This window comes from Lacerta agilis, chromosome Z, assembly GCF_009819535.1.
Source record: "Lacerta agilis isolate rLacAgi1 chromosome Z, rLacAgi1.pri, whole genome shotgun sequence".
Classification (NCBI taxonomy): Eukaryota; Metazoa; Chordata; class Lepidosauria; order Squamata; family Lacertidae; genus Lacerta; species Lacerta agilis.
In genome coordinates, this window is record NC_046331.1 from 45,320,532 (window position 1) to 45,346,185 (window position 25,654).

Below are 25,654 nucleotides of genomic sequence, written 5' to 3' on the forward strand. Positions count from 1 at the left end.
GGTCTTGAACAGCTTAAGTACTCGGCCATGCTTGCTCAGTGGCCACAGAATACTGAGTGCTTGCAAGGGGATTGACCATGTGCCCAGAGAATGGGCCACTTCACAGCTGTGTAATGTGGACTTTTTCCAACTCAGAAAGAATCTTGTTTCATTTCTGGACCGAGCTGGGACAAAGCACCACCCTGCAACCTGACTTGCAACCACCTTCTCCTCTCTTTACAGTTTATGGCACGGCTCTCCAGAATGGGCTTGCCCTGAAGAGGGAAGACTCCAAAGGATCCCTCAGCAGTGAAGGGGCAGCTGGCTCTCCAGAGCAATGCAGCACCAGCGAAAATGTAATGCCAATATTCCAGAACTATTTTAAGTAAACACACAGGAGCTCAGGCTGCAGGCTTTCCCCAGCATTGATAGAGCTATGTTGTGAATAGCTTCACCTGTTTAATTTCTGCATGCTGTTAAAGGTGCAGGAGGGGGACCAGTAGAAAATGTGAGACTGGGGGTGCAGGGAGAAGTGTCTCCATCTACAGCTGGCTCCTATTATTATTATTATTATTATTATTATTATTATTATTATTATTATTATTATTATTATTATTACAGGTAGGTAGCTGTGTTGTTGTTGTTGTTGTTGTTGTTGTTGTTGTTGTTATCATCAACATTCCTGCCTTGTAGCAGGTCGAACTAGATTATTCTTGGGGTCACTTCCAACTCTATAATTCTATGATTCATCACCATCTATTTATTAATCACCTTCTAAACCACCATTATCAAGACAATTTACACATGATGATTAGAAACAGATAAAAACACAAAAGCAGCAAGTACATTTAAAACAAGGCTAAAACCCTAACGAGTGGACACTCGTGGCAAAGGCTCAGTTATCCATCTCGGAAAGCCTGTCGGAACAGAACCACCTTCAGTTGCTCCCGTAAAGTGCAGATAGTGGATGTTTGTTGTATCTCAGGAAGAATGCTATTCTGCAGAACAGGGCCAGCCACACGGCCCCAATGCTCCGAGTCACTGAGTTACATCTGTTGTGAACCTTGGTTCCACCTACTGTTCTCTGCTCTGCCCTTCACCCCTCTAGGCCCCATTGGGAACCAGCCACCATAGCTGTGGAGAATTCAGACAGTGGCTTCTTTTTCTTCTGCAGTGGCTCTTGAGATTTGTAAACAACATTGCTTCCTACCCTCCAGATGTTGCTCTGGAGCAGAGCTCCATGTTGAGCTGCAATTCTTCTATTTTCCTTTTGTGCAATGCAGCTGCAGGTGCTGTCTGAAGGTTGAAGGGGAAGCATGTCATGAGGGGCTTATCCCTCCTCTCCCCCTCAGCTAGGCATTACCAGAGCAGTGCCGGGGTCAGCCCTTATCAGGACTGGCTGGGGCCTGAATTGAGAGGTGGAGGGAATGTTCTCCATGGCAGTGTCTCTGAAGGCACTTGGTGGAACTTGAGCCAGAGATGAAAGGCCCCAGGTGGGAGCCTGAGGGGAGCTTAGGCACACCAAAGGGCCCTCTCTGTAGAAGGACTTGCTCCTTGTATTTATACCAGGCCTGGCCAGTCCACTGGCTCCATATTGTCCTCCAAACAATCACGGGCCCATGTTGAAATGCTTGTCCCCATATGTGCCTGAAAAGGGGGTTTGAGCCTTGAATGCATACCACCCCAAGTAGCTCACTAGACTAGGACTCTGCCTCAGCCTTTGAGTCCATTTCAAGCCCTAAAATCTCAACAATGTGACAGATCAGTGTGGCTAATCTTCTGGGACTTCATTACTAACAACCTTTTTCTTTTCTTTTCTTTCTTTCTTTCTTTCTTTCTTTCTTTCTTTCTTTCTTTCTTTCTTGCTGTTTTTCTTGTTCCAATTTTGGCATGTGATGATTAAAACAGATGCGGAGAAGTTCTACGCGCAGCAGCATCTCCCAGTTCGGGCGGTTGGACCAGTACGAGATCCGGAGCCTCCTGATCTGCTACCTTTACATCATTAAAATGGTTTCTGAAGGTCAGTTGCTCTGCTGTATCCAAGAAGGGTATCTTGCCCTTTCCCAGTGTCACTGCAACACAGGTGGACCACTTAGTGATTTTTCTGCCTGTTGTAGCAAATGTAATATGCTGTGCTAGGTGGTTTTTAATTGTATTCAATTGCTTCTTTTATTTATTACATTGTATTTTATTGCATTACAGTTTGAATTCCATAAAATTCAAGCGATCATACAATAAAACACAATGAAAGCACTTAAAATGCATTTTAAAAATCAGTATGAATATTTAATGCAGATACACTGCAGACTACATGAATGAAGCTCATTGATCATTGGTAGTCCACGGACCACGGTTTGGGAACCCCTCCTCTAAGCCAAACCATGAGTTAACTCAGTGCAACAGCAGCAGGACAGGAAGAAGAGCAAAGTGACCATGATCCATACATTTGCTCATTAGAGTTTAGAGTCAATACAGGGCTCTGATATGTGAGTTGGCTGAAAAGTAACATCAAAGGTGACTCCTGATTGTCGCTAGGCAAAGAACTTCAACTCAGATTTCAGTTTTGACCAGAAAATTTAATAAAGCTCAAAGCAGTTAAAGTCACAACAAGCTAAGCAGGCTAAGATGCTCTTCCAACAGTTGACTGTCGTAAAGGAGCAGGGCAAGCACAGCATTGGTGTAGCAAGCAAGTGAGAAGTGCCTTTGCACTAGCCAAGCAGATCAGAACTCCTTCTAGTGGGTTGGGCCTGGGATGTCTCTCTGCACTGGCTCTCCACGTCCTGGACAACGGAGAGGGAAACGGCACCTGCTCGAAGTCTATCTTGTCTTCTGACTTGCCCTCTGCAGATGGAGACTCACTGAGAGGAGCACCCAGCAGGGGAGGGGGTTATAGAGGCAAGAAAGAAACATGAGGCAACATTGGACTAGGCTTCTCTTCAGACACCTCGCTGGGTCCCTCTCCGGGGTCCAAGTCAATGCTTGTGTCATCCTTTCATTGAAGCTCAGAGGTCCAATGGACCAGACGTATTCTGTCCCCATCTTGCTCATTCCCAGATCATTGGGCTTGAGCTCCTTCCACACCTCATCCTAATCCAACTAGCCTCCCTAAAATGTTCCCATGGGGCTCATGAGTATTCCCAAGTTTGAAGGCCTTACTCCTCTGGCTCATGCAGGGGTGTGTTGGTCACACCCTTCCACCACTCATGATAATTTCCATTTCATGGAGGGCTCCCAGTAATTGGTACTCTGGGCTTGAGGGAGGGCACCAGACGCCTTGAGCTGTGTTTCCTTTCTATTTCAGATACCTTGTTATCTTACTGGAACAAAATATCCCCCCAGGAACTGATGAACGTCCTCGTTCTCCTAGAGTAAGTTTTTATTTATTCATTGTTTGAGAGTCTTCATCTTAAAAAGAAAAAAAGAAAGGTAGGTGGGGGTGAGAAAGTTGATGTTTCCAAGCAGAAGAATTCCACCCAGACTACAAATCTTTGGGCTTCCACTGGGAAATCAATGACTTGTGTCATTCCCAGTCTGGAAATCAGAGGTCTAAGTTCAACAGTACACATGGGCAGAGGCATCGACCGATAACAGGAATAACGATGAATCAGTCTCAAATACCCCCTTATTGGGAAAGGAGGACGGGGGGGGGGCTGTGGTGGGGCAGCTGCAGGCATATTTAGATGACACAGTTATTGAGATCTGCTCCCATCTGAGTTCAGGCTTGTGCCCAGGACTGAGTTGACCTTGGATAGATGTCCTTTACAGGGGGAGAGGGACTTTGCTCCTGCTTCTCTGTGGCTTTCGATACCATTGGCCATTGTATCCTCCTGGAGCGCTCCATTGAATGGAAGCTGGTGCAACTGTGATACAGTGGTTCAAGCCCTTCCTACAGAACCGATTCCACAGAGTAGCATTGGGAGAGGACTTTTTGGCCCCATGACGGTTTTGTTGTGGGGTGCCTCAGGGCGCTATTTTATCCTCACTGCTATTTAATATCTACATGAAGCCACTGGGAGAGGTTGTTATGAGTGTTGAGGGCAAGGAGACACTCGGCTCTATTTCTCCATAACATCTGAATCAGGAGAGGCTGTGCAGGGCCTGGACTGAGTAGTGGGATGGATGAGAGAAAGTAATCTGAGCTTGAATCCTGGCAATGCAGAGGTACTGTGGGTGAGTGGTTTCTGTGTCCAGGAAGTTGGTCAGTTGTCTGCCATGAGCAGGATTGCGCTCTCCCTGAGGGAAAGGTACACAGATTGGGGGTGTTTCTGGATTCAGCATTGTGCTGGAGACGCTTGTAGCCTCAGTGACCAGAAGCGCAGTAGAGCTTAACCACAGTTTGTTCTGGCACTGGTGGCTCTTCCCTTGCACTTGACCCAGAAATGGCAATTAGTGCAGAATTCTGCAGCAGGGTTGCCAGCAGGACCTGTCGAAACATAACACCTCTGCTCAGCTCTGCACTGGCTGCTAATTGGCTACCAGGCCAAGTTCAACATGTCGCTTTTGTTGTTGTTGTTCAGTTGTGTCCGACTCTTCGTGACCCCATGGACCAGAGCACTCCAGGCACGCCTATCCTTCACTGCCTCTCGCAGTTTGGCCAAACTCATGTTAGTAGCTTCGAGAACACTGTCCAACCATCTTGTCTTCTGTCGTCCCCTTCTCCTTGTGCCCTCCATCTTTCCCAACATCAGGGTCTTTTCCAGGGAGTCTTCTCTTCTCATGAGGTGGCCAAAGTACTGGAGCCTCAACTTCAGAATCTGTCCTTCCAGCGAGCACCAAGGGCTGATTTCCTTCAGAATGGATAGGTTTGATCTTCTTGCAGTCCATGGGACTCTCAAGAGTCTCCTCCAGCACCATAATTCAAAAGCATCCATTCTTCGGCGATCAGTCTTCTTTATGGTCCAGCTCTCACTTCCATACATTACTACTGGGAAAACCATAGCTTTAACTATACGGACCTTTGTCGGCAAGGTGATGTCTCTGCTTTTTATGATGCTGTCTAGTATGTAAAGCCCTTAATGGCTTTGGATTAGTTTACCTGTGGGATTGCTTTACCCACACATGTGCCCACTCGACTGCTTCGATCTGCAGAACTGGCACCACTACAGAAGCCACATAATACTAGTTCTATGCTGGTAAGAAATCAATCTTTTAGAGTGGCAGCACCCACTGTTGACATCAGGCAGCTGCCTTCACCTTACACCTCTTGAAACACTTGTTTAAGCAAGGCTGTCCAGACATCTAGTAGTTACACATGCCTCTTTTCAGCTACCATTGATTCTAATAATCTTTTGAATATTTTTCATACCTGTTTTTCAATGGTATTTTATTGATGATTTCAACGTTTTATTTTATACTGTTGTAAACCAGGGACGCGGGTGGCGCTGTGGGTTAAACTACAGAGCCTAGGGCTTGCCGATCAGAAGGTCGGCAGTTCGAACAGGGTGTGCTCGGTCCCAGCTCCTGCCAACCTAGCAGTTTGAAAGCACGTCAAAGTGCAAGTAGATAATAGGTACCGCTCCAGCGGGAAGGTAAATGGCATTTCCATGCGCTGCTCAGGTTCACCAGAAGCGGCTTAGTCATGCTGGCCACATGACCCGGAAGCTGTATGCTGGCTTCCTTGGCCTGTAAAGCGAGATGAGCGCCGCAACCCCAGAGTCGGATACTACTGGACCTAATGGTCATAGGTCTCTTTATCTTTATCTTTAAACCATGTCAGGGTGGTTGTTTTTACAGTCAAGTGCTTTATAAATTTTGTTTAATAAAGGTTTTTTTTTCTTTTTTTAAAAAAAAACAGCACTGAAAAGCAGCTGTGGGAGGCTACCAATTTAGCAGAGGCACAGCAAGTGGGAAAGGAGGAAGGAACTGCTGACAACCTCTCCCTGCTGTTTCCCTGCTCAAAATCCACCTGCCAGCTTCTTTTCTTGCCCTTAGGGGAAGTGATGCAGGGCCTGTGTATTGTTTGCAATGACATTTAGGCAAGCTTCATTCCTGGATGCATTCATGAAAACTTGGTCCTTTTCTGTGGCCTTCAGAGGTCAATGTAAATTGGGCTGCGTATATGTGCTGCAATCTGGCTCTATGTGTGTTTAGCTTCTGTTCTTGTGCTGTGTTTCTTTTTTTAAAAAGCAACAACAGTAGTATAGAATTGATATTTTAAATGGTTTAAAACTATATTTCCTTGTGTTTTGCTATGTATTTTTATAAGCAGTGTTGTAAAAATACCTTTCTTAAAAAGCAGGTTGTAAGTATGTTACATATAACAATAAATTAATAGGCAGGTAGAAGGGGGGAGCACTAAGCACTCTCCCCTGTTGAGGCTTCAGCTTTCCATCACCTGGAAAACTGCTCAGGTAGCCTCCTGGATATCCTCTAGTGGTGCCTTTGGAAATGGGTGCAGAAAGAAGGAAAGTGTCCTAGTTAGGGAAGTGGGAGAAATTTGATTGAGTTTACATTTAAAGGTGTATTTACTTAATTTCCTTTTGCTGAAACAATACATGCAAACAGAAATGCAGCTGTCTTTTGAAATCTGCACTCCTCCAATGTTTGCAATGTAGTTCTCCAGCCAAATAATGTGTACAAAAATGCACCTGCGGGGGTAAAATGTGCATAAAACTGCATATATTAAATTGCATTATATTAGGGGAAATTGCATTAAACATGTACCAGTATGTTAAGAGCAATCAGCACTAAAATGATGGTGAATTTTTATGTGGGCCTTTTTTAAAAAATCATGAACTGTTGTGGAAATGTGGGGAACTGAACTTAAAACTGGGAAAAATAGGTACTGAGAAAACAAAGATTGACAGAATTGTCCATTCCTAATCCTAATAAATGAAAATTAAAAGAGAGCAGAATGGAGGAAATAGAAGAGTGTCCTAATCAATCAGAATAAAGTGCCTTGGCCTCTTTACAATAAATGCTCGTGTGTATTGTGTTATACATATATATATATATTCCTCTTGGCCTTAGGGAAAAGGTGTAGCTCAGTGGTAGAACCACCTGCTTTGCATGTACAATTTTCAATTCCCTCCAGATGGGGCTGGGGAAATCCGGGAGTGCTGCTGCCAGTAGGTCATAGCAAGCCAAATAGATCAATGGTCTGACTCAGAGCGGGTGGGGAGCAAGCAGATCATCCTTCCTTTAAGTTTGCTTCTTGCACATGACATTTACATGGATTTTTTCCCTCCTCTCTCTAGAGTGTGTTTATTTCACTTCAGATATGTGGGGAAAAGAAACATTGCAAGGTATGATTTGAGTGATAATCTGCAGGGTCGGGGAAGTGAACCATTTCCTTCCTTCCTTCCTTCCTTCCTTCCTTCCTTCCTTCCTTTGTAATGGATAAAGCAAACTGGAAAAGCAACATTAAAATCTTAGAATTGTAGAATTGGAAGTGACCTCAAGGGTCATTTAGTCCAACCACCTGCAGTGTAGGAATCTCAGCTAATGCATCTATGACACATGGCCATCCAACCTCTGTTTAAAAACCTCCACCATTGTACCAGAGGGCACCACCATTGCCACTGGGTTTTTGTATTGGCATTTGTGGTTAAGAAAGTGATGGGGAGAGGCACTAAAATGGGCAGGATTCATGACTGATTAATATAACCTTGCTGCAAACAAATTGAGGGAATTGCTCAATAAAGTGAAGGGTACTCACAAGGTTTGGCCTGGCCTCTGAGTGCTCTCTGTGGACAATCCTGCTTCTCTTGAATGCAAGAATTTTCATCTGGAACTGACACAAAGGCCAGGCTCATTATTGGGGGTCAGTCCTTGCTCTGCATGGAAGATGTCTTGAGTTTGATTCCCAGACAAGCCCATGTGTGGGAGGGGAGGAGGGCAAAAGGAGGCCACACTTTTCCAGGATGGCATGTGACCCTGCTTAGGGGTCATCCTGCACAGCTTAGAGAGTGGTCAGGAAAGAGGAAGACCCTCAGTACAGGGCAGCTAAGGCATCCAGCAAGTGGGCAAGCAGTGAGGCAGGCAGTCTGTTGTGCTCGGGGAAACACTCTCAGTAGCTGGGGGTCTCAGCAGAAGACTTACCCCATAGAGCAGGATTCAAGATGTGGCATGGTCTCAACAAGCCAAGGTCCAGCTCAGAGAACTGGCCTAGGTCCAAAATGTGACCCAGAGGCTAGGTGAAGCAACAGCTCAAGGGCAAAAGCACAGGCAAGGCACAAACATGGCACAGGGGGGAACCAGAACCAGATGCAAGGAACAAGGAGCCAGTGACTCTTGAGCACCTGGAAGGCTCAAGAGGGAGACCTCATGTACTGCAGCCCCTTAGAGCACCTCCTATCTAGCACCAAATGCTAGTCATAAAGGAGCTCCACTGATTACTTACTCAGAAGCTACACATTGACTCTGGGTCCATAAGCAAATTCTGCTCCATTGCATTTTGGCCCAGACCTTTTGGTACTGGCATTCTCTAGGACTGGGTGGTGGCACCACCTACTCCTCTGACAGCTCCAAGGGTTGCCCAGCAGGTCTCTCCCCATGTGCTCGCCTCCCAGGGTTCCTCAGCACTGGTTCAATCACTGCCTGCTACTCAAGGGAGTGCCTGGTTTGTCCTCTGGGGACTTTGTGTTTGGCACCAGGTAGGCATGACATGATGCAGCAAAAATCCCTCTCTCCCTTTTCAGGGTCAATGATGCTTGGCTGTCAAAGTACATGGGCGCTGATCGGAAATCCCAGACGATGCCAGCCCTCCGCAGCAGAGCTGGGGCCATGCAAACCCGTCTCCAGCACTTGAGCAGCCTGGACAGCTCCTTCACCCTTAACCACAGTAGGTGTTGAGAAGATGCTGAGGGGCAAGCAGTGTGGCCACTAGCTGGACTGCAGCATCATTCCTGGAAGGTTCTGGGAGCTTCTGTGGCTGCTATGTGCATCACAGGAAAGAGGGGGCCCTGAATTTCCACCACATGTTTGGCTGCATCTTAGCTGAACTACAGTTCCCAACACCCTTAACAAAGGCCCTCTGCCTTAGACTATTTGTGTGTTTGAGAAATAACAACAGCCCAAAGCTCTCCAGAAAGCCTGGGTTTAAACCCTGCCTGCAAATCTATTTCTGCTGTCTTCTGGATTTGCACAATGAAAAAAAGCTGGAGAGCAACATGTGTCAATGCCACTTTCAGCATCCTGCTTTTCCTTATTTGCAGGTGCTGGCACATCAGAGGCAGACATTGTGCACCAGGCTTTGCTGGAAGGCAACACAGCAACAGAGGTTGCTCTCACTGTCCTGGACACCATTTCATTCTTCTCCCATTGCTTCAAGGTAAGTGTTGGGCTCTGTGCAAAGAGTTCCCTTTTCTGGCCACCCCTACTCTTGCTGCTGGGCATGCTTCTGGCGTTGTTTTAGGAAGAGCCTGTCTCTTGGATGAGGCCAAAGAGGGGCACATCTTGCCATCACTCTGTTAGCACAGGGATGTCTTGTCTTCCATCCTCCTGTGTTACTATCTTTTAGCATGATGCACAGGGACCATGCTGTTAGAAGGACTTCCTGCCCTCGCTGAGGCTTTCTGTGGTGATAGAACGGTGTCTGATTGCCTTCTATATATCTGTCTATAGCGGAGAAAGTGGGCTTGCCAGCCAACAGTGCCCTGTGCAGCTGGAGCATCTGCTCCCACCAGGGGTGTTTAATATTTCCCTTTGTGTTTTTGTTTTCAATGGGATTTTTATCGAGTGGAAGAACAAGCGGTGCTTGTCTGGCATTCCTTTGCAATTTGCCCTTATAAAAATGGATCAAGCAAGAGTGGAAGATTTAATTTGTGCACTAGAGATGACGTATTGGAGGGCAAGTGGCAAGGGCCTTGTGTTCCTTGTTCAGGGCACCATTTGTTCAAGGCAGGTCAAAAGCACCAAAGGGGGTCTGTTCTCCTCCTGTTCTCACGGTGGCCATGTTGAGAGGCCCACAAGCAGGACCTGAAAGCAAAAGCAGGACTCTCCCCTCTTGCAGCTTCTGGCAATTGCTGCTCAATAAGCATTACTGCCACCAACCATGGAGGCAGAGCACGGCCATCATGGCTAATAGCTATTGATAGCCTCATCTTCCATGGATTTGTGCAACCCTCTTTTAAAGCCATTCAAGTTGGTGGCTCTCATTACATTTGGTGAGAATGAATTCCATACATGCAAAGAAGGTATTTCTTTCATCTATCCCAAATCTTCCAACATTCAGCTTATTTGGATGTCCATGAGTTCTGCATAACGAGAGGGGGAGAAAAAACCTCTCTCTATCCACTTCCCCCATTTTATACACCTGGACCATGCCCCCCACCCACCCACCAGTCTTCCCAGCCATTTCTCCAGACAACAAAGCCACTTCTTAATCATTTTGGTTGCCCATTTCCTCAGCCTTCTCTAGTTCTCCGGTATCTTTTTTGAGGTCCAGCGACTTTCTTCCCAAGTCATTGTTACAAGGCATCTTCACAGCTTTCTTCTGACCTATTAGAAACCCATGGAGTCCACTGCTCTGGGTCCACTAGCCAAACCCTTGCCAGCCTTCTAAAAGTGGCACCAGTTTTATTTTGGTGAGCATTGGTGGCCAGTCTAGTATGCTTATGCTGCTGTTCAGATTTTAAGTTACATTTTTGTGATGTAGCAGTACTACCTTAGTTCCAGAAAATGCTGCCCCCCCAAAAAAAACAGATGATATTTTCTGTTACCATTTGTGGCCCCTACTTTATGTAACTCATTCAGCACTAATTTGGTGCAGGCATTCAGAGGTGTGTTATTTGCTGCACAGTCAGGGGCAACATGTGCTTGCTGTGCCAGCCCACCAAAATGAACCCTCATCCTTTTTTTCCAGAACCAGCTCTTAAACAACGATGGGCACAACCCACTGATGAAAAAGGTGTTCGATATTCATCTTGCCTTCCTCAAAAATGGGCAGTCGGAAGCAGCTCTTAAGCACGTCTTTGCCTCTCTGAGAGCTTTCATCAACAAGGTAGGTGAAGGAGGGTGAATCTTGATGGTTGTTATTTATTTTATTTCTGGACTGCTTCCCAAGAGATATCCTGAAGCAATTCACTAGATAGATGTGAACTAGCCTCTATTTACCACAGCTGATTCACCAGCTTTGTGGAGGGGTTCCTACTTTACTCCTGCATTGAGAAGTTTTGACCTATAAAGCCTTAAACAGCTCAGGACCGCAATACCTCAAGGACCAGCTCTCCCCATATGAACCTCTTCAGACCCTGTGATCGTCATCTGAGGCCGTTCTTTGTGTGCCTCCTCCACAAGATGTTCAGAGGGTGGCAACAGGGCCTTTTCTGCAGTGGCTGCCCATTTCTGGAATGCTCTCCCCAAGGAGGCAAAAAAAAGCCCATTTATTTTCCACCAGGCCATTGGCTTTTAGCTGCCTGTGGCTTCCATCAGTGAGTGGGATGTTTTAGTCCTGCCCTTTAAAACTATGAACAAGTTTGGGGTTTTTCTTTATGATTGTTTTAGTGCTGTTCATTTACTGTTGTTAAGCTGCTTTGAGCTACTTTTGTCTAAAAAATAAAAAGTGATTAATCAGTCTAATTCATTAACAATATCTTATAACCACTTCCACCATGATGGGCACACGATCAACTGAAACTTGTCATGCTTTTTAAGAAGGGAACGTTCTTCTTCTTGCTGCCCCCACCTTTGCCCTGCCTTTAACCTCTGCCTGACCCTCCACCCCATCCAGTTCCCCTCGGCCTTCTTCAAGGGGAGAGTCAACATGTGTGCCGCCTTCTGCTATGAGGTCCTCAAGTGCTGCACTTCCAAACTCAGCTCGACCCGTAATGAGGCCTCTGCCCTCCTCTACCTCCTCATGAGAAATAACTTTGAGTTCACTAAGAGAAAAACCTTTCTAAGAACCCACCTCCAGGTTAGTGAAAGGGGAAGTATTGGCAGGGCGGGGGGGGGGGGTTGAGGGGGCAGGCGAGCTGAGCTGAATGCAGGAACTGGCACACGGGGCCAGCATTGCTTGCAAAGAGCTCAGCTCCCTTGCAGGTTTGTTTATGTGACTTTCATGTTAACTGTTTCGCTCCCTCAGTGGCACCTGGAGGTTTCGTATATATTTCCCCTGTGTGTGGTGAGTTCTTCAAATAACGAAAAGGCAGGGTTTGGAATAGGTTCATGTGAAATATTTTAATGCAGTTCAAACACATGAATCATTCTGCTGTTCTTGTAAATTAAATCTCCAGAGTAAAAAGTTGTGAATGTGCTAGAAGGGTGTTTTGGGAGTGGGCATGTTTATTTATTATTCCATTCCCTCCGAGGAATTCTGAGCAACGTACATCATTTGACAGGCCCCTCCCACCTTTGATGCTCACAGAAACACTGCTAGATAGGCTCAGAGAGAGTGAAGGCACAAGCCCACCCACAACCTTCATGTCTGAGTGGGGATTTGAGGCTAATCCAGAACTCTAGCCAGTACACTGACTCCCAGCTGCACAAGGCACCATTTTTGCAATGTCCCTTGATCAGAAGGAGGCCAATCTAAAATGATGATACATCCAGAGGTAATAACAAGCAGCCTTCTCCAAGAGCAGGTGTGTTGTCCCCGTCCTCCCCACATCTGGAGTTATTCATGCCTGAAACAGAAACCCAGTGGAACCATCTGCCCCTACCAAGCACAAATTGGAAGGAGCTTATCTCAGAGCATCATCCTGTGCAGAGCTGCAGCGGGCACCCTCCCCTGTTTGCTCACAGTTTGCTCACAGGAGGTTCTCATTTAAGTGGTCATTCTCTTGGAGTACTCAGTTTAGGGACTACCATCCTGAGAGAAATTTGGGTGCATGTGTGCAAAATTGGCATTCCTTTGATTTCCAGTTGACTTATGTGGGTTTTCCAGCCTGTATAAGTTTGAAAACAAGCCTTCTGCTTCTTCAATAGATCATTATTGCGGTGAGCCAGCTGATAGCTGATGTGGCACTTAGCGGAGGGTCGAGGTTCCAGGAATCACTCTCAATTATCAATAACTTTGCCAACAGTGACCGGCCAGTGAAGGTAAGTTTGATTCAACGAATCAAAAAGAAGAGGGAGGTGAGGCCAATAGGAACATAAAAAGCTTTATTCCAAGTCAGACAAGTGGCCTATCAAGTTTCATACCATGACTGGCAGCAGCTCTCCAGGGTTTCAGGCAGGGGACATTCCCAACCCTTCCTGGGAATGCATTGGGGCCTGAACCCAGGACCTTCTGCATGCAAAGCAGAGGCATATTTATCCTGCTTATGAATGGCTGAATTCCATGGCATGAAGGAACAGATCCAGACCCTGTCACATCCATTATCCCTTCGATATGGTGAAGTTCTCATGTCCCCTTAGCAAAAAACACCCACAAAGCATAATATGTCCCCCTCCATGTTTGACGGTGGGGGTGGTGTTCTTGAGGTCGTAGGCAGCATTCCTCCTCCTCCAAACACGGTGAGTTGAGTTGATGCCAAAAAGCTCGATTTTTGTCTGATCTGACCACAACACTTTCACCCAGTTCTCCTCTGGGTCATTCAGATGTGCATTGGCAAACTGCAGACGGGCCTGTACATGTGCTGTCTTGAGCAAGGGACCTTGCAGACTCTGCAAGATCTCAGTCCTTCACAGCGTAGTGTGTTACCAACTGTTTTCATGCTGACTTTGGTCCTAGCTGCCCTGAGATCACTGACAAGTTCCCCCCATGTAGTTCTGGGCTGCTTCTCCTGATCATTGCAACTCCACGAGATGAGATCTTGCATGAAGCCCCAGGCCGAAGGAGGTTGACAGTTATTTTGTGTTTCTTCCATTTGGGAATTATTGCACCAACTGTTGTCACCTTCTCACCAAGGTGCTTGGCAATAATCTTGTAGCCCAGTCCAGCCTTGTGTAGGTCTACAATCTTGTCCCTGACATCCTTGGACAGCTCTTTGGTCTTGGTCATGGTGGCTACTTTGGAATCTGCTGGATTGATTGCTTCTGTCAATAGGTGTCTTTTGTACAGGTACTGTAACGAATTGGGATTACAGGTAAGACCTCTCCCTTACAGCAGGTGCTTCTAATCTCAGCTCATTACATACAGTGAAGATACCAGGTAGCCTGACATCTGGCTGGTTGATGGGGGATCAAATACTTATTTCACTCATTATAATGCACATCAGTTTCTGACTTTTGTCTTCTGGGTTTCTGGGGGTTTTCCTGTTGTTATTCTGTCTCTCACAGCTACAGTAAACCTACCATTAAAATTATGGACTGATCATTTCTTCATCAGAGGGCAAACGGGCAAATTTAGCAGGGGATCAAATACTTTTTTCCCTCACTGTAGGTAGACTAATACCAGCTTGGGAAGAGCAGTGCGGTTTAGATCAGGAAACTGCAAAGAGGGGTAAAAATTCCCTGCTGTGCAGATCTGGCATGAGGTGGGGGGGGATGGCACTGCTGCTTTTACATTGAGATAAACTCTTCTGGAAGTCAGGTGATCTCTTGTTTGGGGCAGCAATGCTTCCAAATACCAGCTGCTGGAAACAGCAGAAGGGGAGAAGGTACTTGTGCTTGAATCCTGCCATTGGCCTGATCCAACAGGCTCTTCTTGTGTTCTTATCTGACCCTAGAGGCTTCTCCAGACAACCTATTTAGAGTTCATTTACCCTGATTCGCTTGTGCAAAGCTTATGCAGCAGCTAATTAGGGAGGGGTGCCGTACCTCTGTGCTAGAGCATCTGATCTGTATGCAGAAGATTCCAGGTTCAATCCTTGATGACATCTCCAAGTAGGGACATGAGAGACTTCTCCCTGAAACCCTGGAGAGCTGCTGCCAGTCTGTGCAGACAATACTGAGCTAGTTGGATCCAGGGTCTGACTCACCATGAAGCAGCTTCCTATATTCTTAGACCATGCACTTTATTGAGTACTAGTTCTTAATGGTTTATGGGGCACTTATGACCACAAGTATTCATTGTGCATTCATCCTGCTCTGCTTGTGGGGAGTTTACACATCTTTCTGTTAGGAATTAATTTAGCTCAAGCTTTTATATCATAGAATTGTAAAGTTGGGAGGGACCCCGGGGGTCCTCTAGTTTAACCCCCTGCAATGCAGGAATCTCAGCTAAAGCATCCATGACAGATGGCCATCCAACCTCTGCTTAATAAAATCTCCAAAGAAGGAGAATCCACAACCTCACAAAGGAGACTGTTCTTTGTATTTCCCCATCACTTTCCAAGCTGCAAAAAAGTCTCTGTGTTTTGGGTTTTTTTTAAGTGAGTGTGTTGTGCTCGGGAGCCATTCATCCATTTCAAATACACAAACAAAGTTAATAAGAGCCTCTGCTGTGTCTGACCATTGGCCCATCTAGTCCAGCATCTAATTTTCACAGTGGCCAACCAGAAGTTCCAGAATGTCCTTGAATCCCACAAACACAGTAAAGAGGCACCCCCCAGCCCCAGCTCCCGCTTCACATCTGCCTTCACCCTGACTCTTGCCTTTTTCATGTCAGTCGACGTCTTTTCCATCCGAAGTGAAAGACCTGACCAAGAGGATCCGGACAGTGCTGATGGCCACAGCTCAGATGAAGGAGCATGAGAAGGACCCCGAGATGCTGATTGACCTGCAATACAGTTTGGCCAAGTCCTACGCCAGCACACCCGAGCTGAGGAAGACCTGGCTGGACAGCATGGCCAAGATCCACTTCAAGAATGGAGATTTCTCCGAGGTAATTCATTGCTTTGGCTGGCCCTGGGCTGCCTGGATGAGGCATGTGCAGCTGGGGGTTATTCATGGCACTAAACCCTGCCCTTGTTTTGCAGGCAGCCATGTGTTACATTCACATTGCGGCTTTGGTGGCAGAGTTCCTTCATCGAAAAAGTAAGTGTTTTTGAAGAAGTTTCAAGTGTGCAGAACTTTGGGAGGTTTGTTTCGTGCTGCAGGGCAATTGTAGTTGCATTGTGGAGTGTGGGCTCATTTCCGCAGTTCTTGCATCGTCTTGAAGCTGGCACTCCATCCCGTGTTTTCTTTGTTTCATAATGGATTGCTTTTGGATTCCACTGGCTTCAAGCCAGAGTCATTCCCACTATGGAGGAAGTTAGAGCCCAGGAGGATCTGGAGGGAGCAAACTGGCAGCAGAGGCTGAGCTGAACCCTGGGTGGGTGACACTGTAGGTACATAGTCTAATAGACTGGGTAGCCATCCATCAGGGATTGTTTGATTCCTGCATGGCAGGGGGTTGGACAAGGTGTGTCCCTTCCAACTCTACAATTATATTCTTCTATCCTCCACCCTTAACCTTATAGGGCTGCAGCACCAGCCCCTCGGCGGTAGAAATTCAGCAATTTAGCAACTGCAGAGTGGAACAGGCTGCATTCTCCTCCTTCCGGTCTACGCTCCAGCCTTGGCCCAGTTTCCAGAGGGTCAAGGAGGAGGATGGCAGCCAGAAGGGTGTGCCTTCAGGTCCATTCTTACCCCATCTCAAAGAGAATAGTGTAGAACATGGGTAGGCAAACTAAGGTCCGTGGGCCGGATCAGGCCCAATTGCCTTCTGGATCTACTCGGGCGGCCGCCATTTTAAGCAGCCCCTCTCCAGAGCCCTTTCATGCGCCACTCATTGTCCCTCCGCCGCTGCTGCTGCCAGCCCCTGCCACTCACAAGACACAGGTAAACAGCCACTGGGGCTCATGGTGCTCTTGCATCATTCCCCCCCCCCAAAAAAAATATAGTCTGCGTCTGCCTCCAAGGTTTGAGAGACAGTGGACCGACCCCCTGCTGAAAAAGTTTGCTGACCCCTGGTGTAGAATAAGGTCAACTGCAGTACTTGGGGAAGGCTTGCAGCATATGTGATGAATAAAAATGATTTTAATCAGTTAAACTAGTGTAGATATAAACCTATAGGAAAGCCATAAGAGAAATGCTTAAAATATACTTTATTTATTTATACCCTGCCCATCTGGCTGGGTTTCCCCAGCCACTCTGAGTGGCTTCCAACAAAGATTTAAAATACATTAAAATATCAGTCATTAAAAACTTCCCTAAAGGGGGCTGCCTTCAGATGACTTCTAAATGTCATATAGTTGTTTATTTCTTTGACATCTGACAGGAGGGCGTTCCACAGGGCAGGCGCCACCACCGAGAAGGCCCTCTGCCTGGTTCCCTGTAGCTTTGCTTCTCGCAGTGAGGGAACCGCCAGAAGGCCCTCAGCACTGGACCTCAGTGTCCGGGCTGAACTTTGGGGGTGGAGACACTCCTTCAGGTATACTGGGCTGAGGCCATTTAGGGCTTTCAAGGTCAGCACCAACACTTTGAATTGTGCTCGGAAACGTACTGGGAGCCATTGTAGGTCTTTCAATACCGGTGTTATATGGTCTCGGCAGCCGCTCCCAGTCACCAGTCTGGCTGCTGCATTCTTGATTAGTTGTAGTATCCGGGTCACCTTCAAAGGTAGCCCCACATAGAGCACATTGCAGCGGGAGATAACTAGAGCATGCTGCACTCTGGTGAGACAGTCTGCGGGCAGGTAGGGTTTCAGCCTGCATACCAGATGGAGCTGGTAGACAGCTGCCCTGGTGTATGGGCCTATGGCCGTAAATAAAATTCTATTCTATTCTAGCTGCCCTGGACACAAAGTTGACCTGCACCTCCATGGGCAGCTGAGAGTCCAAAATGACTCCCAGGCTGCACACCTGGTCCTTCAAGGGCACAATTACCCCAATTATCCCCTACACCTCTCTGCCCCCTGTCCCATTATTATTATTATTACTATTATTTATACCCCACCCATCTGGCTGGGTTTCCCCAGCCACTCTGGGCAGCTTCCAAAAGAATGTTAAAATACAATAATCTATTAAACATTAAAAGCTTCCCCAAATAGGGCTGCTTTCAGATGTCTCCTAAAAGCCATTTAGGGCTTTCAAGGTCAGCACCAACACTTTGAATTGTGCTCGGAAACGTACTGGGAGCCAATGTAGGTCTTTCAAGACCGGTGTTATGTGATCTCAGCGGCCGCTCCCAGTCACCAGTCTAGCTGCCGCATTCTGGATTAGTTGTAGTTTTCGGGTCACCTTCAAAGGTAGCCCCACATAGAGCACATTGCAGTAGTCCAAGCGGGAGATAACTAGAGCATGTACCATTCTGGCGAGACAGTCTGCGGGCAGGTGGAGCTGGTAGACAGCTGCCCTGGACACAGAATTAACCTGCGCCTCTATGGACAGTTGTGAGTCCAGAATGACTCCCAGGCTGCACACCTGGTCCTTCAGGGGCACAGTTACCCTATTCAGGACCAGGGAGTCCTCCACTCCTGCCCGCCTCCTGTCCCCCCAAAACAGTACTTCTGTCTTGTCAGGATTCAACCTCAATCTGTTATCTCCCATCCATCCTCCAACCGCCTCCAGGCACTCACACAGGACCTTCACCACCTTCACTGGTTCTGATTTGAAAGAGAGGTAGAGCTGGGTATCATCCGCATACTGATGAACACCCAGCCCAAACCCCCTGATGATCTCTCCCAGCGGCTTCATATAGATATTAAAAAGCATGGGGGAGAGGACGGAACCCTGAGGCACCCCACAAGTTAGAGCCCAGGGGTCTGAACACTCATCCCCCACCACCACTTTCTGGACACGGCCCAGGAGGAAGGAGCAGAACCACTGTATAACAGTGCCCCCAGCTCCCAACCCCTCTAGCCGGTCCAGAAGGATGTTATGGTCGATGGTGTCAAAGGCCGCTGAGAGATCCAGCAGAACTAGGAAACAGCTTTCACCTTTGTCCCTAGCCCGCTGGAGATCACCAGCCAGCACGACCAAGGCAGTTTCCTTGGAAGGGATTCCGACTGGAAGGGATCCAAATGGTCCGCATCCTCCAGGCATGCTTGGAGTTGTTCAGCAACACAGTGGGTGGTACTGAGTTAGGTTTTCCTCAGAGTAGACCCACTGAAATTAATGAAGTTAGGTTCATTAATTTCAATTGGTCTACGCTGAAGGAAAGTGAGTTGAATAAGACCCTGTATTTTTTGGAAAATGTACATGATATTTCTGTCATCACCTGATGCCTTCACTTTGTGAACACAGTTTTCTGTCCTCACACACACATGTATTGGAAAAATGCATAAGTATGTGCCATTTATTTATTCTTAAAAAGAGAAGTGGGACCCTTGCCAACCTTGTTGTGGATTTGGACTAGAATAAGGAACGAACAAATGTGGTTTGCGGTTCATTGCTGCACTGGATTAAAATTGACTTTACAGGGACCACTCTGCCTCGCAATGTCAGAAATTAAATTCATGACTGTAGTACTTCATAGAAGGCAAACAATGGTTTCTGCCAAACTGAACCTAACTCTTTAGTCCAGGGTGTGAGGAGGGAGAAAGGGGCTCATACAGGCACACTAATAATAATAATATAAATAAATAAATAAATAAATAAATAAATAAATAAATAAATAAAAACTTCTATTTATATCCCGCCCTCCCCGGCCGAAGTCAGGCTCAGGGCGGCTAACATCAAATATATTACATTAGTATAAAATCAAACAATAATTAAATTACATCCTAAAAACAGGTCAAAATCAAATTAAAGTCTGATTAGATGGCTTTCTGCAGGGTTAGGGCTGGGAACAGTAAGTGCTCATCGGCCCAACTGTTTACGCTGGTCTTATATGGGCCTGTGAGAATGCTGGGAGGCCTCTTTCATATTAGTTCTTATAAAAAAAGAAAAGGGGAGTCAGGCTGAGCCCTGACCAAAGGCCTGGCAAAACAACTCAGTCCTGCAGGGCCCTGATCCCTTGTGGCAGAGTGTTCCACCAGGCTGGGGCCAAGGCCGAATGGCCCTGGCCCTGGTCGAGGCCACCCTAATCTCTCTGAGCCCTGGGATCTCCAAGGTGTTATTATTTGTTGACCGTAAGGTCCTCCGTGGGGCGTACCAGGAGAGGCAGCCCCGTAGGTATGAGGGTCCTACGCTGTATAGGGACCGGGAGCCAGTGCAGCTGGTATAGCCCTGGATGAATGTGATCCTATGGCAAAGACCCCGTAAGGAGTCTCACTGTGGTATTCTGCACCCGCTGGAGTTTCTGGGTCAGTTTCAAGGGCATCCCCATGTGGAGTGAGTTACAATAATCAAGCCTGGAGGTGACCGTCGCATGGATCACAGTGGTGAGATCAGGGCAGGAGAGATAAGGGAGCAACTACTTAGCACAGTGGAGATGCCTTTGCTGTAGCTGCAACCTGCACCTCCATAGAAGGGAGGCATCAAGGATCACACCCAAACTCTTGACAGAAGACGCTGGCACTAATTGTGCCCCCGCAAGAGATGGGAGTTGGCCCCCAAACCCCATATCGTCCCAACCCAGCTAGAGGACCTCTGTCTTTGAAGGATTTAGCTTCCATTGCCTCGCATGCAACCACCCATCCACAGCTTCCAAACATCTGACCAGTGAAAATTTAAGTAATGAAACAGAAAACTTTGAATTTGCCAATAAACTGGGTAAATTTTTTGCATGGCAGTTCAAAAGAGAAAGAAAGAATAGGATAATAACTAATATTGTTGATGAGGTTAAGTATCTGACTAGCCCTTTAAAAGAGATAAGGAAAACATTTGAAATTTTTTATACTTGTTTATATTATTGTGAGAAGGAGGATATTAAGAAAATGGACTCTTATTTGAGTGATTGTAATATACCCTGAGTGTCTATAGAAAACCAGCAATTCTTTAATGCACCAATATCAATTTTGGAACTGCAGATGGCAATACAATAATGGGCAAAGTACCAGGACCAGATGGACTTACCGCAATTTTAAAAAGTTTCAGGATGTGCTTATAGAACCACTTAAGGACACTATGAATAGAATTTTGGCGACTGGGTTTTGTCCCAAAGTTCACTGTTACAAAATAAGAACTGTTACAAAATAAGGATAAACACCTGTCTAAAACGTATAATTTTTTATTAGAATGGGAAACAAAATACGAGCTAGTTGAAGTATTAATGACACACTGAGCAATAGATATAGGACACAATATAGACCTAAACCTCTGGGAGAATCTTTGGGAAAGTGATTTGAAATTTACCGCGTGTTATTTATTCTCTGAAAGAGAAGTATTTGAAAATGATTCATAGATGGTATTTAACTCCGAGAAGGTTGGCAAAGATGTATGAAGCAGAATCAGATATGTGTTGGAAATGTAAAGAAATGGGAGGAACTTTTTTCATATTTGGTGGGCAGGTAGAAAGGTTCATAAAGAGTTGGGGAAAAATGTTTAAATTTACCTTCCCACCAAAAAAAACCAGAGTCCTTTTTGTTGGGAATAACCCAGACAGAAATCCGCAGGTGCCAGAAAAGTTTATTTATGTATGTATGCAACAACAGCAGCCCATGTTCTGTTAGCAGGAACGGTGCTAGGGTTTCTTGCACCCTAGGCGAGACCACCTTCTGGCACCCCCTTCTGGCACTCCTAGCGGGAGCCGGGGATGGTGTAGGGGGCAAGCAGTGCCTCTCTGCTACAGGGCATATTTCTCTCTCTGCTGTGGGCATATTTATTAAAGTAAATAAATGAAATAATGACCAAATCATGCATGAGGCAGCTAGATTCCATGCCCTGCAATGCAAACACACAGACAGTCAATGCTAGTGAGGCCAGGGGCAGGTAAAATGTGAGACACATAATCTCCATGTGGTTTGTTCCCTTCCCACTGATCTCTCTCCTTCTGACTGTAGAACTATTTCCAGCCGGATGCTCATCTTTCAAGAAAATTACACCCAATATTGATGAAGAGGGGGCGATGAAAGAAGATGCAGGGATGATGGACGTTCATTACAGTGAAGTAAGGGAGGCTAATAATGTACACTGACAGCAGAGCATGTTTGCAGTTTTCAGCATGCAGGGTGGGAGCCTAGTGAGAGCTCCTCCTGCCCCACCCCCACCTCCAATGATAATTGTAAGATTGGAGGGAGGCTGTTATTGGGAGGGAAAGATTAAGGTTCACACACACCACACATTTACTGTGGTCTCAATGAAAATTGCCTGCTATTTTTTTAATAGTAAAAAACAACTGGATGTGCTCGGTGGTATTGCACTATTTGAATAACATCTGGTTGTGCTCTTAGGATTAACCGGTCCAAACAGTCATCTGATCTTGTTCTGCATTTTCTGCTGTGTTGATTTCTGTCCCTTCAGAAAAAAACACCATGATCCCAGCAACTCCCCCCTTGTTTAATCTTTTTTTTTAAAAAAAAATAAAATAAAATAAAATAAAATTCTGCCTTCAGGAGGTCCTGGTAGAGCTATTGGAGCAGTGTGTTGATGGCTTGTGGAAAGCAGAGCGTTATGAAACCATATCGGAGATTTCAAAGCTGATCATTCCAATCTATGAGAAACGACGCGAGTTTGAGGTACTGGCTCACAACACATTCCTATATGCACATCTGTTGAGAAGTAAGCTCCATTAAGTTCAGTGGAAATTTGCCTCAGGATAGCCTTCACCAATCATGTGCCCACCAGATGTTTGATGGGCTGCAGTTCCCATTCGCTCTGGCCATTGGCCACAGACGCTGTTGGCTGGGGTTGGAAGGAGTTGTCCCCTTGGAACATCTGGACAGCATCAGGAGGGAAGGCATGGAATCCAAATCAGCCTTTCATTATCCTCCATATAGGGAATGGCCACCAAAACTGTGACTTAAGGGTCATAACTAACTTCATGGGGACTGGGAAGCTTAACATGTGACAGCATCCCTGCTGCACCCTGGGACCTGTGCCATGTGGGGAGGAGAGTTCCTGGCCAAGCAGAGTGTACCCCATGCCCACGTTTAGACCCTGCTGAAGTCGCGAGGTGAAATACATATTTTATCCCAACTGCCTTTCATCAAATAGCCTAAAAATTCCCTTAGTGCCTCCTGACATCTCTCAAGGAAGTACAGAACCTGGCACTAGGCATGGCATGGTATGTTAAAGGAGACTCCAAGGTTTTAAATTAAGATTTAAAAGTTCATTAAAAAGATAAAAAGTGGTTCTTAGGAAAAAGGTTAAGATGCAAGAAACCATACAGGCACGCAAATACATCTTCTCCACATGAAGCAGAAATAAGGAAAGAGTTAAATTCCATCCACTCTGCTTGAAAATAAAAAGGTCCCTCACAGTAGTGTTCTGTCCAAGGAATTAGGGTTTTGGTTCTCCTTTCTTCATTCTTTTCCTCCATATCATACTGAGATTCACCTTAATATGAATCTCAAATTAAGTTCCTGACTAATTATAGCCCAGAGATCTCTTAGAATCTAAAGACTTAGATCTTTATTGCAATACACATGCATTTCAAGGGCTTTGGAGAAAACAGTTCTCCATCCTTGATAGAAAGAGTTTACAAACTGTTCTAATTAAAATGTATTGCCCATCAACTTTATTTTCTAGAAGGGCAAAGGTGTGAGTCAGCAAACAACTCAACCCCATAATCCACCATATATATATATCCAATTAAACAAATTAAACAAATCATAAACATACAAATACGCACAAATCCTCGCTCTGCCAAGCTACGACTTCCCTCCATCACGTCAGCAGGTTTTCTAGTCCAATCTAATCACGCAGTTTCTTTAATCCTTATTTAATGGTTTTGAAGATAAAAAATCTAGATTCCAAACTGAATTGCTGGAAGGTAGAAGCAAATTGTTAACCAAAATGTACAATTTTTTGTTAGATTGGTTTACTAAAGATAAACAAACGAAGGAAGTTATGATAAAATGGGCAGTGGATTTTGGGTATAATATTGATTATGATGCGTGGTTGAGATTATGGAATGAAAATATGAAATTTACGGCATGTGTCACCTTGAAAGAGAATGTACAAAAAATGGTGTATGGATGGTATTTAACACCGGTTAAGTTGGCAAAAATGTATAGGATGAGTGATAAATTATGTTGGAAATGCAGAAAGAAGGATGCAGAAAGAAGGATTTTATCATATGTGGTGGACATGTGAGAAAACAAAATCATTTTGGGAACTGATTTATAATGAGTTGAAAAAGATGTTTAAGTATACCTTCCCCAAAAAGCCGGAAGCTTTCTTGCTAGGCTTGATGGGTGAAGAAAATGCCAAAAAAGACCAAAGATTGTTCTTGTATGCAACAACCGCAGCGAGGACACTTTTAGCCCTAAAGTGGAAATTACAGGAAGTACCAACGATTGAGGAGTGGCAGACGAAGATGATGGAATATGTTGAAATATATATATACCGTATATATATATTTAATGGTAAAAGTAAAAGGTAAAGGACCCCTGGACGGTTAAGTCCAGTCAAAGGTGACCATGGGGTGCAGCCTGCATTTGTCCACAGATAGCTTTCTGGGTCATATGGCCAGCATGACTAAACTGCTTCTGGCGCAACCAAACACCATAATGGAAACAGAGCGCACAGAAATGCTGTTAGCTTTCCCACCGCAGTGGTACCTATTTATCTACTCACGCTGGTTGGCTTTCAAACTGCTAGGTTGGCAGGAGCTGGGACAGAGCAACAGGAGCTCACCCCAATATGCAGATTCACACTGCCAAACTTCTGATTGACAAGCCCAAATGGCTCAGTGGTTTAGACTACAGCGCCACCCACGCCCTTATTTTTTTATGGACAGCTCATTAACATAATCTCAATCAGGGACAGCCACACAGTTTGTTAGGAGCAACATCAACAGCAGCAAAATAAAAAATCACAATGAACTGAGCAAGCTTTCAGGTCTTCAAGACCTGATCTTCAGGCTCAGTAATAACAACACTTAACATTTGTGTTGTGCTTCCAACTGCAAAAAGCACATCTCGTAATCCTCACAACAACCCTGTAAGTCAGGCTTCCTCAAACACAGCCCTCCAGATGTTTTGAGACTATAATTCCCACCATCCCTGACCACTGGTGCTGCTAGCTAGGGATCATGGGAGTTGTAGGCCAAAAGCATCTGGAGGGCTGAGTTTGAGGAAGCCTGCTGTAAGTGGTACTATCCCCCCTATTGCAAAGCAAGGGTGAGGGAGATTGAGGGTAAGAACAGTGGCGTAGCGAGGTGGGGGCGATGGGGGTGGGGCGCCCCAGGTTCCAGGGGAGGGGGGTGACACTCGGCACACGCCAAGCCGAGCCAGCGAGCCCCAAACAAGCCATGGACCGAGGCAGCCTTGCCTGTAGCCTGCTCAGTGGCCTGCGAGCAAGGCTGCTCCGCCCTGGGGCCCGCCCACCAGCGCCACTCTGGAGCGGTACGGCACGCATGCAGTATGTATCGGATGCACACGCATGTGCTGCACGCTGTGCATGCGTGAAGCACCATTCCATAGCGGCGCCGGCAGGTGGGCCACGGGGCGGAGTGGCCTCGCTCCACAGCTTGCTCGCAGGCCGCCAAGCAGGTTTGCGAGCAGGCTGCGGGGCAAGGCTGCCTCACTCCACGGCTTGCTTGGGGCCTGCCCACCAGCACTGCTATGGAGCGGTGCAGCACGCGTGCACCGTGTGTCATACGCAGCTATGCTGCACATGCGTGCCACAGAGTGGTGCGTGCTGCCGGCGGGCCCCCGGATTGCCGCCCCAGGCGACCAAGCGGCTTCCTCCACCTCTGAGTAAGAAAGGGCAGCATGCCCAAGGCTACCTGATGAGTTTGTGGCAAATGTGAAATCTGAACTAAGGAGGGGGGAACAAAGAAGTTCAAAATTTTGGCAGGTTGTGCCCAGCTTTTAGGCTTGCCTTTACAATGAAGAGTGCAGAAGAGGAGCCCTTCTGGATCAGACCAGTGGCATATCTAGTCC

The 25,654-nt window shown here is 46.3% G+C and overlaps 1 protein-coding gene across 4 annotated transcripts in view; it reads left to right on the plus strand.

The window, feature by feature from the left end:
• The window catches only part of DOCK11 (dedicator of cytokinesis 11), a 185,882-nt gene that overhangs the window by 138,055 nt on the left and 22,173 nt on the right, over positions 1-25,654 (plus strand). For all 4 annotated transcript variants that reach the window (XM_033137075.1, XM_033137076.1, XM_033137077.1 and 1 more), the window contains 13 exons: positions 223-335; positions 1,888-1,999; positions 3,281-3,347; positions 7,176-7,223; positions 8,619-8,761; positions 9,135-9,250; positions 10,784-10,921; positions 11,651-11,833; positions 12,844-12,957; positions 15,410-15,625; positions 15,720-15,777; positions 21,608-21,714; positions 22,160-22,282. In XM_033137075.1, coding sequence (XP_032992966.1) covers positions 223-335; positions 1,888-1,999; positions 3,281-3,347; positions 7,176-7,223; positions 8,619-8,761; positions 9,135-9,250; positions 10,784-10,921; positions 11,651-11,833; positions 12,844-12,957; positions 15,410-15,625; positions 15,720-15,777; positions 21,608-21,714; positions 22,160-22,282 — 1,538 coding nt within the window. The remainder of the gene's footprint in view (positions 1-222; positions 336-1,887; positions 2,000-3,280; positions 3,348-7,175; positions 7,224-8,618; positions 8,762-9,134; positions 9,251-10,783; positions 10,922-11,650; positions 11,834-12,843; positions 12,958-15,409; positions 15,626-15,719; positions 15,778-21,607; positions 21,715-22,159; positions 22,283-25,654) is intronic.